The 16740-nt window shown below is 56.3% G+C and overlaps 1 protein-coding gene across 5 annotated transcripts; it reads left to right on the top strand.

Moving 5' to 3' along the window:
• Window positions 1-1959: 1959 nt before the first annotated feature.
• On the top strand, window positions 1960-13234 carry C1QTNF6 (C1q and TNF related 6). Of its 5 annotated transcripts, none has more exons than XM_045520685.1 (4): window positions 1960-2055; window positions 5691-5819; window positions 8186-8444; window positions 10933-13234. In XM_045520685.1, exons 3-4 carry the CDS (start codon window positions 8192-8194, stop codon window positions 11478-11480), a joined length of 801 nt encoding a protein of 266 aa, XP_045376641.1. In that variant the 5' UTR covers window positions 1960-2055; window positions 5691-5819; window positions 8186-8191; the 3' UTR covers window positions 11481-13234. The 5 variants fall into 5 exon arrangements, with proteins under 5 accessions (XP_045376641.1, XP_074231599.1, XP_074231600.1 ...); XM_074375498.1 differs by having other exon boundaries at window positions 1972-2038; window positions 5695-5819; XM_045520686.2 differs by lacking the exon at window positions 1960-2055 and adding an exon at window positions 2815-4331.
• The last annotated feature ends 3506 nt before the right edge of the window (window positions 13235-16740 follow it).

The following is a 16740-nucleotide window of genomic DNA, read 5'->3' as shown; positions in this document are numbered from 1 at the left end:
TGCACTTTGTTCGGGCAGCCCTAGCAAACGCATACAATTCCCACCTGCAAAATGAAGCCAACAGCCCCTCCTCTCTTAGGTCTCCAGAGGACCTTGGACAAATTCATTCATTCTTTCATTCAACAAGTGTTTCCTGAACAGCTGCCAAATGCAAAAAGAGGAAGGCAGAGAAGTACCAGGCCTGTCTTCAGGGGTGAAGGAAGTCACATTGAAGATAAGCGATAAAGAGGTGGTTCTTTAGCCCCTGGAATCTGGGACTTCCTGGGTTTGAATCCTGGCTCATCCATTCTCTAGCTGTTTGATCTTGAGCCAGTTCATTAACCTTTCTGTTCCTGTTTCCTCCTCTTGAGATGAAGATGAGAGCAGATGTCTATTGTTAAGAGGTTTAAATGAGTTGATACTTCTAAAGAGCTTAGAACAGTGCCCTGTGCATCGTAGCTGCTGTATGTTAAATAAACATTTAACAGAAGCAAGAATCCATCCATGGGTAGGGGTGGAGGTCTCCCTGGGAGAGGTGACGGCCCAGCTGAGTGCCAAGAGGAAACTGGAGTTGTGCACCAGAAAGGAGGCGTGAGAGATGTTCAAGCTACTAAGAACAGCTCTGATACCCATTTTACAGCTGAAGACAGTGAGGCCTGGGTTGGTCATGTGATTTTCCCAGAGTCACAGCACCAGAGGCAAGGCCAAGAGCCCCATTTTCCTAGCCCCCAGTCCAACGTTTATAGTTTTTAAAAAGTACAAAGATGAGGGCCAGGGTGGAAGGAGTTATTCTGGAAGTGGGAAGAGCTTAGAGGCCACTGGTGCCAGCTCCTTGGTGGCCACTGAAGGTGACAGATGATGCCCTTGGGCAAAATTCCACAGGCATGAGAGGCAGCCCAGACCCCATGGGGACCTCAGTTGTTTCCTAGAGGCCCCGCCACCCTCCAGCGAGCCCTGCAGCCTCGGCACAGGCTTTCCTGGCAGGCTAAGGTGGTGTGCACACTGAGGTGAATGACAGTGACACACTCGTGCCTACATGCGTTCATGGAGGGCAGGCCAGCCTCCACTGTTTCACAGGCTCAAAGAAAGGGCCCGGGGTCACGCTTTGCCTCCTCCAGGGTCCCAGACACCTCAGGTCCTGGCTCGCATACCCTAGGAACACAGCCTATAGACAGCCAGGAGCTCCTGCCTTCTATGGCCATATTGCTAACAGATAGGAAAATGACCCTGCAGTAGCACATGGCCTCTCCATTCTGCCATCTGCTTTAATGACCAGGAAATATGTCAATATTTGCACATGGGAATTGCAGGCCCTGCCGCCCTTGGTCAACGTGTCCAGAGTCTGCTTGGTTTCACTGTCTGGAGGAGGGGTTATCTCTGTGCTCCGGAGCGGGCGGCTCTTCAGACAGGGCGGGTCCCTCCTCCTCTCTGGACATAATAAATGGCAGCAATTATGGGGAAAACAAAGCAAAAACACAATGTCCATTGACGTGCGTGGCAGTAGCATGTGAGCTCTCTGCCACACAATCAGTTTCGAACCCCACAGCCACCACTTCTTAGCTCTGGGCCAGTCTCGAAACCTCTTGAAGCCTCAGTTTTCTCATCCATAAAATGGGCTCCGTAGCCCTCTCTCACAGGACTGTCGCAGGTCGGGGAGGCGGTGGGTTGGTTCTGGCCGAGGCCAGCGCGGTGCTCTGTGTCCGGCAGGGGGCGCCGCGGGACCTCCCCCTTTCCGCTTGGCGCCCTCCCGCAGCTCCGCTCGGGCCAGACTCAGCTCTATTCGGCCCCACTCGGATCAAACTCGGTCAGACCCGGCTATGGTCGGCCCTACACTCTGGGCTCTGCCGGACTCGGCTCTGCTCGGCTACCCTCGGCATGACTCGGCTCTCCTCGGCCAAGTTCGGCCTTGTTCGCTTCTGCTCGGCTCTGCGGAGAGCCGGACTCGCAGAGGCCCCGCCCCGGCGCCGCAGCGGTTCCTCCCGCCCCTCTAGCGTTCGGCTTCCGGGATAGAGGCGCGGAGGACCGAGCCGAGCAACCCCCTCCGCCCCGACACCGGCAGGTTTCCCCGCGGCGGAGGTTTGGTCTAGTTAGGCCCTGGCTCGTGCCAAGAGTGGCCGCGGCTGGGCGGCAGACTTTTTCCAGGGCTTGAGGCCGAAACGGGTGGGGATGGAGGGGCTCCCCGGCCTTGGGGGTGGGAGAGTCGCTCCCCTTTCTCTGCCTAGAGAAGCGGAGAGGATGGCTGTGGCATCCCGCGTGCCTTGGACCCTGTCGTCTGGCTCTGCCACTAGTCGACCATGGCGAGGGAGCCAGTTGCTGCACCTGTTTTCCCTGAGCCTCAGTTTCCCACTCTGTAACAACAGGGTCATCGTCAGAGTCCGGGGGAACTGTGATGGCCCTGGTTCTTTCCTTCTCTGGGCCTCTTGGGGATTCAACTTTCTCTTCTGTAAAGTGGGATTAAACTCGCCCAACTTGCATACTCGCCCAACTTGCATTAGCACTTTAGGAACAGACATGGGTTGCAGAAAGACCAGGAAGGAGAAATTGAGCCCAGAGAGCGAAGGTCACCCAGGGTCACCTAGCTAGTGGAAGGGAGGGGCTCCGCAGAATTAGGAAGCCAAATGAGCTAGCTCCTTGGGAAAGGGAGAGTTCTGTTGGACCCTCTGCCCTCTTTGCCGGGAGTGGGGTTTGGAGAAAGCAGTGAGAGAATGGGCGCTCCAGCCAGCCCGTGGCGCGTCTCAGTGGGCCCTTCAGCCTCCTCCTCCTCCTTTCCCTACCTGCTTAGTTCCCTAAGAAGGGGGGGGGGGGAGGCGGGAGCATCACAAGCTGCGGGTGGGATGGGGTGGGTGCCAGGCGCGAAGGCTCTCCCCAGTAGGTGGCGCTCACTGTTTCCTTTGTTTAGTGTCTTAGTTGGTGACTGTCCTTGAACAATTAGATCTGTGACTTGCTGTTCACAGCTTGCATCTCTGACTCCGGAATCATGTTTTCTGTTCTGTCTCACTTTTTGACAGGCACACATTTTACTTTTTAAACACACGAAGGGTTCTTGGCTCTTTGTAAGCACTGACTAAATGTCATTATCTTCATACCTTCTTCCCAGCCCTGGGTGGGAAGGTGGATGTGGCTACGAGCTTGGTTCTGGGAGTCAGTGAATCTATGCATCTTCATCATCTGTGTGCAGGAGGAGAATGAGCTCGTATTCATCACCGTGTTCAGGGTTTAGCCAGGGAGAAGCACTGATTAGCGGCCAGTGTAGAGTACCAACACTGGATATCGCACCAGGCCGCTCGGATGGTCTTGTCCTCCGCATGTCCCTCTGCCCAGGGACACCAAAGCTCAGAGGTAGGGAGACTTGCCCAAGGTCACACAGCTAGAAGGAGGTGGAACTGAGACGTAACCCAGTTTTGTCTGCCCCAAGCCTAGGGCTCTGTCTCCAAGCTACCTGGCAGGCCTGCTGGGGAGATCCTCAGAATGGCTGGGAGACCAAGGGATGATGTACAAATGATGCACCAGTGGAGGAGCTTTGGTATGGTGAGGAGAGTGGGAGGGAAACTATTAAAGTACTGTATAATATTCCTGAGCCCGGCTCTCTTGTCTGGCCTTTCCCGTCAGCTGCCTTGGACCAAGGCGGGAAGGGGGCCCTTTCCTGGGGGATTGATGTGGCTGGAAATCAAAGGAGCTGCTGGCTTTAGAACCTGGTGAGAATCGTGTGCTTTCCAGGTCTCAGCCTCCTCACTTGCTAAGTGGTCTGAGTGGCCTTCTCTGCAGAGGGGCTGTTGAACGTGGAGCACGTTGCCGGCACACAGTAAGCCTTGGACCAAACCATTCCTGTGTCCCCACCCTGCTTCTCCTATTCCCCCACCCATATTCCCTTCCCTTCCCTTTTTCTCCAATGCTAGGCTTACTAAGCCAGATGGCTCAAATACAGCCAGGAGCTGTGTCCCCTCCGATGCTGCTGACTCAGCCCTTTTCCCTCTGGTGGCAGCAGCCAGGGGAGGGTGGGGAAGGTGGCTCCCCTTGCCTCCCTCCCTCTGCTGGCGCTGTGCCCTGGGAATGCTGCCTGGGGCCAGGCCACAGAGAGGGCACAGCCAGTGTGGACCTGAGAGTTTTCCCAGCGACCATGGTCCTTTCAGCTGCTTTCCTCTGGGACTCCTAAAATAGGCCTCGGGGAATCTCAGTGGGCTTGGGAAGCAGAAACAACACAAAGCAAGAAGTTGGGAGATCCTGGCTCTCATCCCAGCTTGGACTCCAGGTTGCTGTGTGACCTGGGGCCAAAGATTTGCCCTCCTGGATCACAGCGTCCCTGTGGGACAGATTAAGGAATTGGATTAGATCATCTCGAAGGGATTTTCCAGGTCTGGATATTCTGCTGTATGATTATCCCCCAAACTAAAAGGAAAACAGAAGTGCAGAGAGGAGAGCTGGTCAAGGTCACACAGCCAGGGCTGTTACACCCTCCGCACTTGGCCCAGCTGTGAGTTAGGACTGGGGTTTAATGCCCAAAGACCCAGATTTCAATAAATCCCCCTGAGGTCTCTGCACTCCTGTGCCTCCGGAGGGTGAAAATGTCACCACCTCTTGTTGCCCAGGGGATGGACCCTGAACTGCAGCCTTTGCCCCGAACCATGCCCAGTTGTGCCATCGTGGGAACTCTGCTGGGGTGGAGGGCACTTCCGTTCTGTAGGGTCGTGGTTCCTCTTCACTGTGTGACCCTGGGCAAGTCACATCAGCTCCACCCTAGCTTCCTTTCCCAAGGCGGGGGTAAGATTAGTAGAAATAAAGGATATAGATACCCTTGGGGTACCAGAAGCCCCTGCAAAGATAAAGCCTGAGCTGGGTGGTAAATGTGCAACAAATGCAGAAAGAGAGGGGGCTGGAGGGTGAGGGACATTTGAAAGAGCCTCTGCCCAGAGGTCTCTGACCCCAGGGAACCCGGGCTGCCGCCTTTGCAAAACTTCCTGCAGCCTAACCAGAAGGAGACTAAGGCAGCACCCTGCCCTGGGCCCCGGGGGCATCTGTATGGGCTGCTCTCCTGTGAACTTCTTGGGGGTCATTTCTGCAGGGGGATTGGCTCTAGAAGGCTAGGAAGATGGTTCATCCTGGCAAAATCCCAGGCAGAGGAGGAGGAGGACTTTGGTGTCCCTTGGGGGTGGAAGTGTTGCCCAGGCCGCCACCCTTACGTAACAGATACCCGAGAAGATAATGCCCTCACTCAACACACATTTACTAAGCCTCCCCTTGTGCATGGATGGGGCTGGAGGCTGGAGTTGTATAGACAACTAGGGTCTGAAGGAGAAGGGACAGAGAAGGGACAGGCCAGTGGGTGCCAGTGCCAGGATTTGAACCTCAGGCTACTGGGCTTGGTGTTCTGCAGCTTAGGCTGGAGGCCACCCCCCCCCCCCCAGCACTGCCTCCTTCCTGAGCAACTTACGGGGCTCCTGCTCTTCTCCCTTCTTGGCTCAATTTCCCAGCCCCCACATCAGCCTCAGACCTCTTCCTGACTTGATTGGGTCTCTATTAAACAGGACCCTCTTGGACCACCAAAGAGTTAAGCAAAGGAAATCCATAGTTCCCTTTATCTCCGAAGAACCCAGAGGCTGGAGGGGAGGGAGCAGGGAGGAGGGGAAGCGGGAAGCCAGCTCAGCCCGCTCCCTCCGCCCTCCCTACCTCCCTCCCTCCACTCTGTCTCCATCCCTCTCTCTGTCCCTCCTCAGCCAGCTAGACAGCCGGGCCTGGGGGTCTGGGCCAGCAACAAGTTATTATTGCAGACATGGACCAAGGAACCAGAGGCCGCCCAGAGGCCCGGGGTCCATGAGCTGCTGTTGGAGGCTGCAGGACACTGGGTGAGTGATGCGAGGTCCTGCAACATTTTCCAGCAGGGCCGAGGGGGTTGGGGTCAGAGCCTGGAATTCTTCTCCTTCGCCCTCTCTTCCTGGATACATCTTGGACCCCACTCTCTCCCTTTGACCTCGGTCAGCCCCTCTAGGCTCTCCCCTCCCAATTCCCTCCTGTGGCTGGGACCTTAGCCCTGGTGAAGGGCTGCCCTCCGCTGCTCCCGGCTTGTGCCCACCCCTGCCTGGACACAAACCAACTCAGCTCAGCAGCGCCTGGCTCTCCCCCCACCCCACAGAGGTCCCAGCTCCCTAGTGGAGGCAGGCGGGACCCCCAAATCACCCCCGTTGTGGCATGGTCCTGCACACTTGATCTCTGCCCGACACACATCCCCCCCCCCCATCCCCAGAGGCCAGTCAGTGACCCGTGGCTGTGGTTATTATTACTTTTGTTAAAGGCTGCTTTGCTTCCTGCTTCCTGCACTCCCCTTCCCCCAACCCACCAGCCCCAGGTCACAGTTCTGTGTCATAGATCTTTTGATTCCCAGCAGGCTGGGCCGAAAGAAATGTCCCCAAACCATGCCAGTGCTCTGGGAGAAGTCCTCCTATCTCAGGCAGGCCCTGGGAAGAGGTCAAGTTGGGCAGCAGAGAAAGGAACAAACTTTTTATTGAGTCTTTTACAAGTCAGGCATTTCCCCTGCATTTAAATCCTCCCAAACAGCTTGGTTGGGAGACGGTGTTGTCTCCTTCCAGTAAGTGTCACGGAGCAGGAAGCTCAGAGAGGTTAAGCCACTAGCCTTAAGTCACACAGCTTGTAAACTCTGCTGGGATCTCAGGTCTAACTCTAAAGCCTCACCTTTTCCCATGAGGTCACATCTACGGCCAGGAAAAAGAGGGCATTTTGCTCTTCCAAAAACCACTGGGATGTGTAATTTACAAATAAAAGTTAAGGGTGATCATTTCTGACAGAGGGGAGTTGACCTCTGAGGATTTGACCTGCTTTATTGAGCAGAACTAGGAAACCAGACCGGTGCAGGGTGTGTGTGTGGGGAAGGGGCATAGAGGAGCTTGGGACCGGTCACCTCCAGGAGAGGGGTGATGGCTCTGCAGGCTGCCCGCCCACCCCTCCCTTCTCCTGCTGCTACCGCAGCCTCAGGGAGTGGGGAGGAAGGAGGGTGTTGGGGGAGGGCTCCTGCCCCTTAAAAACTCAGCGCTTAACCCCAGTGCTCAGGTTAGGATAGAATGGCATTTAAAAAAAAATAATTTTACCTTATCTACCTGTATTAACCACAGAAAAATATTTTTGAATTGTACTAAATGTTAAAGGAGAACAAAAAGGAAATAAACAGAAGAAACGCCAGAAGTGTAAAACCCAGTCTGGTTTCAAGAGCCGAGTTTCTGATCCTGCGATAACTCAGGTGCCAGCCCCCAAAGACTGCCACCACCTCAAAGGCTCTTTGCCTGGCTTCCTGCCCACCCAGCCCGGCCTGTCTCCAGTTGCTGCTGTCCAGTCTACTTCCTGCCCTTCTTCTGGAACTCTGGATCCCTTCTTGGCCAAGGCCAAAGACAGATCCTCAGAGACTCTTGGCCTTCCCTGTTTCTTTTGAATTTTCCCCGACCTCCTGGATCTGGCCCCTTAGTTCCAATTTACCACCTTGGCAGCTGATTGGCAGGCCTAGGATGATTGACATAACCACCTTCCAATGACTTGACGCTCTCCTGCTCGGTCCCTGAAGGGCTTCCTGTGTAAGGCTGAGTTGTGTAGGTTGTTGACTGCCCAAATATGCTGGACGAGGAGGTGCCCTGACCCCAGTTACACACCTTCAGTGTTGCATTCCTGCAGGGACTTCTTTTGTTTGTTTCTATCTTGTCCAGCCCAAGTTAGTGCCGCCTTCTACCTTGCACTCCAGGGACACTGGATGGAGTCAATGGCAAGCAAACAAGCCAGAGGGAGGTTGGGAGGGTGAGAAGAGCATTTTATAGTCTCATTGGCAGCTGGGCATCTTCCTCACCCGCCCCAGCAACGGCCTCTTGGGATGCTCATCTGCGTCTGGCTGCCGCTCTCCTCGGTGGGTGGTGGTGGTCAGGAGGGGATCCTCCTTCACGGGCCCACATGTGGCAGAAACTCCCAGGGTCTGGATTCCAGGAGACAGCCTCCAGGTCCTGCACTACAGTAAGTCTCTTTGTGACCTTGGAGAACTTGCTTCCCTGGGTAAGCCTCAGTCTTCCTGTCTATTAAATGGGGCTCAAGTGCTCCCTCCCCAAGCTATGTCAGGAATGCACTTGTGCTGCGGGTTGCGTCATCTACCGTCGGCATCGGGCATCGGCAGAGTGTAGTTGTTAAGTTCAATGTATTTCTGTCCCTCCTTCCCTGCCAGGTCGCCATGGGGATAGCTGCCCTGGGCCTCCTCTGGGCACTGCTCCTGCTCCCTCCCTCAGTGTCTGGGATCCCCACTGAGGAGCCCACTGCTGGGGAAGCCGTGGCCTTGAGTTCCTCTGGGAACTGTCGACGGTGCTGTGACTCTGAGGACCCCCTGGTCCTCGCTGATGCTGCAGATGCATCCTCGGCATCTCCATCCACCCTTCAGTACGTGTTGCCTGAGGTCAGGCCCTACATTAACATCACCATCCTGAAGGGTGAGGACCCATCCGGGGCTCAGGCTGGACTGGCCTGGCCTGGCCAGGGACCGGGAGGGTATGGGGATCTCTTCCTGGGCTGGGGGAGGTGAGGTGGAGGGAGCAGGAGAAACCAGGACAGAAGACTGTCCCAGACCCTTTCTTTCATTCACACATTTAGTGAGTCCCCACTGTGGGCCAGGACTGTTCTGAATTCTGGGATGGAGCGTGGACAAACTAGATAGAGATGTTCTAGTCAGAGAGGCAAACAGTAAGCGATAAACATACTACCCAAGTTAATGAGATGGATTGTTGGATGGTGATAAATGCTATGGAAGTGAGGAGGTGGAGCAGGGTAAGGGGCGTTGGGAAGGTGGGTGTGTGGGGGTCAGGTTGCCTATTAAATGGGGTGGTCAGTGTAGGCCTCACTGAGAAAGTGGGGGAGAAGCCACATGGATATCTGGGGAAGAGCATTCCAGGCAGAGTGAAGAGCAAGTGCAAAGGCCCTGGGGCAGGAGTGGATCTGATCTGTTGAAGGAGCAGGGGGCAAGGGGAGGAGCTGAAGTTAAAGACAAAACAGGGGCCAGATCAGACTTGGGCTTCTCCTCTGAGTGAGATGGGGAGCAGGGAAGGATTTGAGCAGAGGCGGGACCTGACCCAACTTAGATTTCAAATGGATCCCTCTAATTTCTCATGGTAGGTGATGGGGGACAAGAGTGAAGTAGGGAGACATGCGGGGGCCTCTTGGACTATCCAGGTGAGAGCGGGGTCCCTGTCATCTAAAACCAGACCTGAAGGAAGCTACTTCTGCTGTCAGGGGCTGTGAATGGCTGGCTGGTCCTGGAGCCAGGCCTGTGACATCCTTAACCTCCATCTTTGCTCAGAACAACCCTGTAACGTTGGTACGTCATTCCTCCCACTTTGCCGATGGGGAAACTGAGCCTCTGAGAGGTGGGGAGCTCTCCTGGAGTCACATGGCTGTCAGGGGCAGAGCTAGGATTTGTCCCTGAGGTCCTCATCCCACAACCAGGGGTCAGCTGGCATCTGAGACCCTCCAGCCTTTGGATTTTGTGGGTGAGGACACCTCCCTTCCTCTCCCCATCTTTCCCCACTGCCTCACATATCACAGCTTCCCTGAGGCCAGAAGAACCCCCATGTGAGGTTGATCAGGTGCCTGGATGCTGACAGTGTTTCCCACTCACAATCCTCCTTAAAACTCCCTGTCACCTTTCCTGGACCAGGCTAGCTGCCTGCCGGGCGAGCGGGCAGTCTGTAGGGGCAGAAGACACCTGGATGGCGTCAGGAGTCCCAGGTCCCAGCCCAGCTCTTCAGCTCCCTTGCTGTGTGAGGCTGGCTGGTCTCTCCCTCCCTGGGCCCACTGACTGACTCATTTGTAAAAAGGAGAAGGGAACCCCCTCCTACACCCCCCTTTACCCCCTCCCTCAGGGCTGGGGCAAAGCAAATGCTCTGCAGACTGTGAAGTGCAATGCATGTGATGCGTTTGTTAGTTGGCCCATGAGGCCACTGAGGAAGACCTCCCCAGAGCCATGGACTCCCTCCTCCCTGCTTCCCTCCAGGCTTCTCCTCCGAGGGCCTGCGCCCTCCTGCCTGCCCTTTCCTCCCCTCTTCCCAGCACTATTGCCATGGTCATAGGGGACCTCAGGAAAACACAAGGCCGTCCAGTTTGTTCAAAGGGACCTGGCTGAGGGTATGATTTCGGGCACTGTGACAGGCAGCAGGGGACTATTTGGGATCTGGTCCCTCAAGAAGTCGGTGGTCACCTGCTTGTCTTGCGTTCAAGGTCAGCCTGGAACAGGGGCTAGGCAGAGGTGTGCCTGCCTGGGGATGAGGGCAGATGCTGCCATAGCCAAGGGCCCATGGAGCCAGGCTGGGCAGTGCTGAGCGAACCAGCCCACCTCCTATCTTCAGAGTAGGCTGAGAGCTTTCCCATAGGGCTCGTGAACGCCCCCGTGAGGTGGACATTATCCTCTTCAAGATACAGACCCAAAAATCCCAAGACCCCAACCACGAATGCCCCTGGTCATAGAGAGGCAGTAACACCCACCAAGGGCTGCCTGGCTCCAAATCTGGACGATTCTGTCCAGGTGATTCCTTCTCTGGGCTGGAGACGCCAGGTGCGTCCACACCACATCCTCCTGGAGCCCTGTTGGGTGCAGTGACCCCCCCAGAGCCGGGTCTGGTCTCAGAAGGGAGGAAGCAGGCCGGTGTGGCGACAGACTGCAATTGGAGTCCTGCCTCCCCTGCTTCTGAGCTGTGTGACCCGGGCGAGTCCCTTCACATCTCTGTGAGTGGAGGTGGACACGGAGTGTCCTTCAGAGGGGCGTCCAGGCAGCGTTGCCTGGCATGTAGTCAGTGCTCAGTGAGTGCTGGCTCCTCCTCTAGCCTGCCTTCTCTGGGAGGGGGCAGAGCCTTCTGCAAACACGCGCAGGAGCCTCCTCAGTGCAGGCCTGGGTGGCTGTCCTGACGTCTCTCCTTCTTTTACCCACAGGTGACAAAGGGGACCGAGGCCTGCTGGGTACGCCTGGGAAGCTGGGCAGGGAGGGCCCCCGGGGGGAGCGCGGCCCCCAGGGCACCAAGGGCGCCAAGGGGCAGGCGGGCAGCCCCGGTGGCCCATGCCAGAGGCGCTTCTCGGCCTTCTCCGTGGGCCGCAAGACGGCCCTGCACAGCAGTGAGGGCTTCCAGCCGCTGCTCTTCGACACGGTCTTCGTGAACCCAGACGGGCACTTCGACCTGGCTGCTGGCCACTTCATCGCCCCCCTGCGTGGCCTCTACTTCTTCAGCCTCAATGTGCACAGCTGGAACTTCAAGGAGACCTACGTGCACGTCGTGCACAACGAGGAGGCGGCCGTCATCTTGTACGCACAGCCCAGCGACCGCAGCATCATGCAGAGCCAGAGCGTGATGCTGGCCCTGGCGCCCGGCGACCGCGTCTGGGCGCGGCTCTTCAAGCGCGAGCGTGAGAACGCCGTCTACAGCGACGACATTGACACCTACATCACCTTCAGCGGCCACCTCATCAAGCCCGAGGACGATTAGTGCCTCCAGCGGGGCAGCTCGGGTTGGGGGTGGCTGCGGGCAGGTCTGTCCCCTGCAGGGCCTCAGTTTGCACATCTGTAAAGTGGGCCGCAGGACCTGACATTCTGGGCAGCCTTCCTCTTCTTTCCTTCCCTCCATCACCCCTCTCAGGCTGTTTCTGCCTCTCTCCTCTCTTGGATGAATTTTAAGAAACCTCCTAACCTAATTCTTCTAGAACTTTCCCAACCCTTTAGACCAGCACCTCTCAAACTCGAATGTGCGTATGCATCACCCAGGGACTGTGCTAAAATGCAGATTCGACTCAGCAAGCATGCAGTGGGCCCAGGGTTCTGCATTTCTAATTTCCGGGGTGACGCTGGTGCTGCTGGTCACCCGACACCACTCGAGTAACCAAGTCCTATAACTTTCACAACATTCTAGTACTTTCTGAACATTCTGGAATCTTCCAAACACCCTGAAATTCTCTCATCCCTCTGGGACACCCCCTCCTCTGGTCTCTTGCCCCTTCCCCCTTCTCGTCTCACTCCCGTCTGCACCCTCACTTGTGTAGTCATGGTTCATTTATTCAGTCGTCAGACACTCACCGAGCCCTCACTCGGTGCCAGGTTCCGGGAAGGCTGAGGTGAATCCGTCACAGGCCCTGCCGTCAGTGGGCACCCAGTCCAGCCAGGGTGGGGACGCACAGAGGATTCTGAAACTAGACCCAAGGAAACACGTGGGGCTCTGATCACATAAGTCTGTGTTCTGGGCTCTCAGGCACTGTGGCCACTCGTTACCCACCAGTCCCCAAGGCTGGTGGCATAGGGTACCCGAGGTGGGGGATGGTACCCCCTGCCCATTCCTTGCTTTTCTGCCCAATGCCTGTCATTAAAGCAAACCCAGAGGGGCCTCAGTCAGGGCAAGGGTGTTGTGAGGAGAGGACCCAGGGGCTTGGGGACATTTTGAGGTAGGGGGCCCCTGGAGAAGGGAGCCTAGACCCGTTTCTCCCCACCTGGCTCCTACCCTCCTCAGCACATGCCCTCCCTGCCCCGCTCCCTGGACGCCATCAGGGCAGTGCTCAGCCCACCCTGCCAAAGTTGCTTGGGCCTCAGTTCTCCCAGGCTCCTGGCCAGTGTCAGACACTGACGTCTGTCCCCAGGTGCTCTGACCTCCGTGGCCCCTCTCGCCAGCCCGGTGCCCCCGGCTCTCTGGGCTCTATTAAGGTGCTGAGGCCCTGGTGGGCAACTCCTGCCCAGCAGAACCTCCTCTGGCCTCTGCTGTTGTGACAGACGCTGCTGGGCAATGAGCCAGGACGGGAGGCCCCGGGCTTTGGACCCCCAGCAGGTCTGGGGAACCAAAGTGAGCAATGTTCTGGGTCAGTCAGGGGGCTTCTCCTCTGAGCCATGATGCCAAGGGAGGTAGGTGCTGGGAGAGGCTGAGGCAGAATGAGGGACATCAGGGCTTCTGTCCCCTCCCCCTCTCAGGGAGGACAGCCTGGTGGCCCCCAGCCTTTCTCTCCCCCGACCCCAGGTGGCCTGAACCTCTCCGCAGAGGGAAATGGCCTCGGCCCATTGGTGCTTGTGCGGACTCCGGGGCACAGCTGGCCCGGGTGATGGTCTCTGGTGCTTAGAGCCAAGGGAGCCGTGGCCACGTGGCTGGGCGATGGCGGCGGGGCCTGACCCAGTGCCGTCAAGGCTGGTGCTATACGGCCACCCGCAGCCCAGTTTGCCCCTGCCCTGCTTGTCCAGCGTGATTAAATGTGTGTCTTCTTAGCAGTTCAGGCTGGTTCTTTCTGCTGGGTTTTCTTTGCCCACCTTGGGAGAGCAGCCAGTCCTGGTTCTGCTGGGGCCTGAGCCCAGGGCTCCCTTCTATGTGCTCCTCACCCACAAAGAGACCAGCTCCCTCGGTCACTCACTAAGGAGTGTGCCTTGGAGGTAGTGGAACCAGTCAGAGTCTGCTGTGCCAAGCCCTGGCTGTGACCTCAGGAAAAGTCCCTGCATCTCTGAGTCTCAGTTTCCTTGTCGGTAAAATGGGAATGATGATGATCTAGCTTACGGAGTAGCCATGAGGGTTAGAAGAAAGGTTGCCTGGTGTGCTGTGTCCATCCTTTGAACTGCACCTTTTGAGCATCTACTGTGTACCACCCCACTAGGCTCAGAGGCTGTAATGAGAGGCGTATCCATTACCTCGCCCTGGAGAACACCCCTGGAGTTTATGCTCCAGTGAGGCCCTTGGATGTGCTGAATAACCACAGCCCCGCAGCCTGGGCTCTGATCTCACGTTTTGTGTGTAGTATTTACCAGGGAACCACTGGGCATTGTCTGGAGGAAAGTGCTTTTCACCTCCAGTAGGCAGACTTGGCAGGTTCTGACTTTCTAAGCTAGCAAGGTAGCTACTCACCTACAGATACTTAAAAGGATCTGCGTCCACTCCCCTTCCCGGCTTGCTGGGCTGGGTGCCTCCTGCACTGCCTGCGGCTGTGTTTGCTGGCTCTCTGGGTACCACGTGGAAGAGGATGCTATAAAGACAGACCCACTAGAACTGCCCCAGGAGTCACCTGGACCTGCAGCCCAGGCAGGGGGAGACACAAGTCTCAGTTTCCTTGGGCTCCCTCTGGCCCCTGAGGGAGACTTGCAGCTCTCACCCAAGAGGCCCTAAGAGGTCAGAGGCTGCTCAGGGGAGCCATCTCATGGCATGCTTGTGGTCCACGTGCTGTTGAAGCCTCACTGGCCTAAACAGCAGCCCTGCTCCAACCCTGGTGGCAAAGGTTATCCCCAGTGCCAGGCAGAGCTTTTGGTCCCTGACATCACGAGGACTAGGTTTGCAGGTTACTGAGGCAGACAGGCTTTGGACACTTCTTGTCAAGCCCCTGTAGGAGGACTGAAGTTTGTCCTTTACAAACTGAGGCCAAAGGCCCCAGACGTTTCCAGGCCGTTAGTTCAGGGGTCCAAGACCGGCAGCCTCTGGGTCGTCTCATCTGACCTGCAAATACTTCTGTTCATGCTTCAAAGGCGCCCTCTGGTCTGTCCAGGCCAGTTGTTCCCACGAGGTCCCAGTCCCTGACTTGGTGGCTTATCATCCATGGGGGGTAAGGGCCACTAGATCTTTGTTGTGGACACTCTCCCCACAGGTAAGTTTTAGGTGGGGGTTGGGCAAGGGCCCTGGAAAACTGGAGCCCCGCCAGGCCCATGCCAGGTCCATGGGGATGACATCCTCGAGAGATGTGCAGTGCTTCATCCTGGTGACCCCAGCGAGCTGGCGAGATGCCCTTGCCACCTCCCCACGCCAGGGGGTGGGGTCAGTCCCTTTCTTGTCCCTAATGAGGACCGAATGTGATGGTGTTCGGTGCATTAGCAGTGGCTGGTGTGTCATCATGCAACCCTCCTGCTCCCTCCTGCCAGCTCCGCGGGCCTGTCCCAGTAGCCACGTAGTGCCACGTGTACATCTGGAGGAAGGGAAAAGCACGGGCAGAAACTCAACATGACCAGAAACAGATGTTGAGAACATTATGGGTGGGGCCGAGCCAGGGAGAGTCGGGGCCAGCCGGCAGCAGCGGGAGCCAGAAAGGAAGGAGGGATTTCCATGACACGAGTCAAGAGTGCACCAGGCTAAGCCGGCATGGCTGAGAGCAGCTGATCTGCAAACCCAGGAGGCTGGGAGGCTGGCGTGGCCAGGAACCAGGCTAGGGGTTGTAGCGCAGGGTCAGGATGAGGTGTGAGGTCGCCTGGAGGTGGTGGCGTGGGCTGGAGGAAATAGTAATTGGTGAGGGGCACACAGAGGAAACAGTGCACCCACTGCGGAGCAGCAGCAGGGTAGGGGGTTGCTCGATGACTGGCCTTCATCACTGCGGGGGACGAGCTGATGCTGCAAACTCAGATGTACGCAAAATAGAAATTGCTTTATTTCTGCACGACTAAACTTAATTTCTCTCCTGCTGACGTCGAAGAGATGTGATTTTGGCCAGTTGGGGTTCCTCCCCCACCACATTTCCCAGGGGGTTGCATCCAGGTGCCCCATCCTGGCAGTGGGAGGGGTCACCTGGCATGGCACGGCCACAGCACAGTGTCAGTATCCCCCCTGCTCTGGGCTCCTGGTTGTGCTCACATACCCGTTGAACCACCCGCATTCCTGCAGAGCCTCCTGGGTCCTCACCCGTCTTGGGATGTCCGGTTCCTCTCCGCACACATGCTTGTCTCAAAAATTCTGTATCCCTCAGAGGGCTGGCTAAGCCTGGCCCCATCTGCTGGGATGTACCATCAGACCATTTCTTCCCTGGGGTCTCAGTCACTTCCCCAGGGTTCTGCCCTGGGAGAGAGGAAAGGCTTCTCTCAGTCTCAGATGTCCCAGAGCTACTAGGGGTCTTTCCTGTGGCCCCTGACCAGGCTCAGCTGGGAAGGAAGGGCCAGAATCTACTTTAACCAGGAACCCCAGCACTGACACATCCTTGCTTCCCCTCTGCCTGCCTTCTGCCACCACCCCGGGGCATCTTGGGTGTTGGGGGGAGAGGGGACTGTGTGTCTATTCAGCACATCCTTTCCCAAAGCTCTTGGCTGGGAGTGTAGGCTCTTTCCTTCTTGTTTTGAGACTTAAATACCTGGAAAAGATGCCTTTCCTCTCTCTGCTTTTTGTTAGATATCCTTTCTATATTTGTCAGGATGATTTGGGTGCAAGGAACACATATCGAACATAAAGCATCAAAAGGGAAAAATCACCCTAAATCCCAGGTGGGGCATTCAGCACACTTACTGCAACAGCTTTGTTCCTAAGCTGGCCTCCCTCAGGGCCACAGGACAGCAGCCACAGGATGGTGGCCACAGGATTGCTGTGCCGGCTCCAGGTGTCACATCAGGAACTGGGCATACTCTATGTCTTTGACATTCATTATTATCACATCTTCTAGACAAAATTGCCTAGATTGTCCAAAATTTTTTTCCTTCTCTCTTGTTACTTTATTTAAATAAAGCCTTAAAAAGCTTAGAATCACATCTCATGTACTTTTATCTGATACTAGGACTGCCCTGAAAATTCAACCCTTGTGCTGACACGCTCCCTTAATTACAACTATCTGCGTATTTGTCCTACCCCCATAGTAAGAGACGCTTCCTTGAGTTAGACAGACTTCACGTCCCACACATCCCGTAACTCCCAAAGTGCCCAGCACAGGGCTGCCAGGAAGTGCTCAGTAAATCCCTGTGGGATTAATGAAGGGCTAAATAGACACCTTCTCAACTCCATGCCAAGACTTTCCTTCTTTCTATCCTTCCCTCTACTCATCCCTCCC

This window comes from Camelus bactrianus, chromosome 12 (genome assembly GCF_048773025.1).
Source record: "Camelus bactrianus isolate YW-2024 breed Bactrian camel chromosome 12, ASM4877302v1, whole genome shotgun sequence".
NCBI classification, from domain to species: domain Eukaryota; kingdom Metazoa; phylum Chordata; class Mammalia; order Artiodactyla; family Camelidae; genus Camelus; species Camelus bactrianus.
The sequence above is the reverse complement of the archived record's forward strand: the minus strand, read 5'-3'. Positions and strand labels throughout refer to the sequence as shown.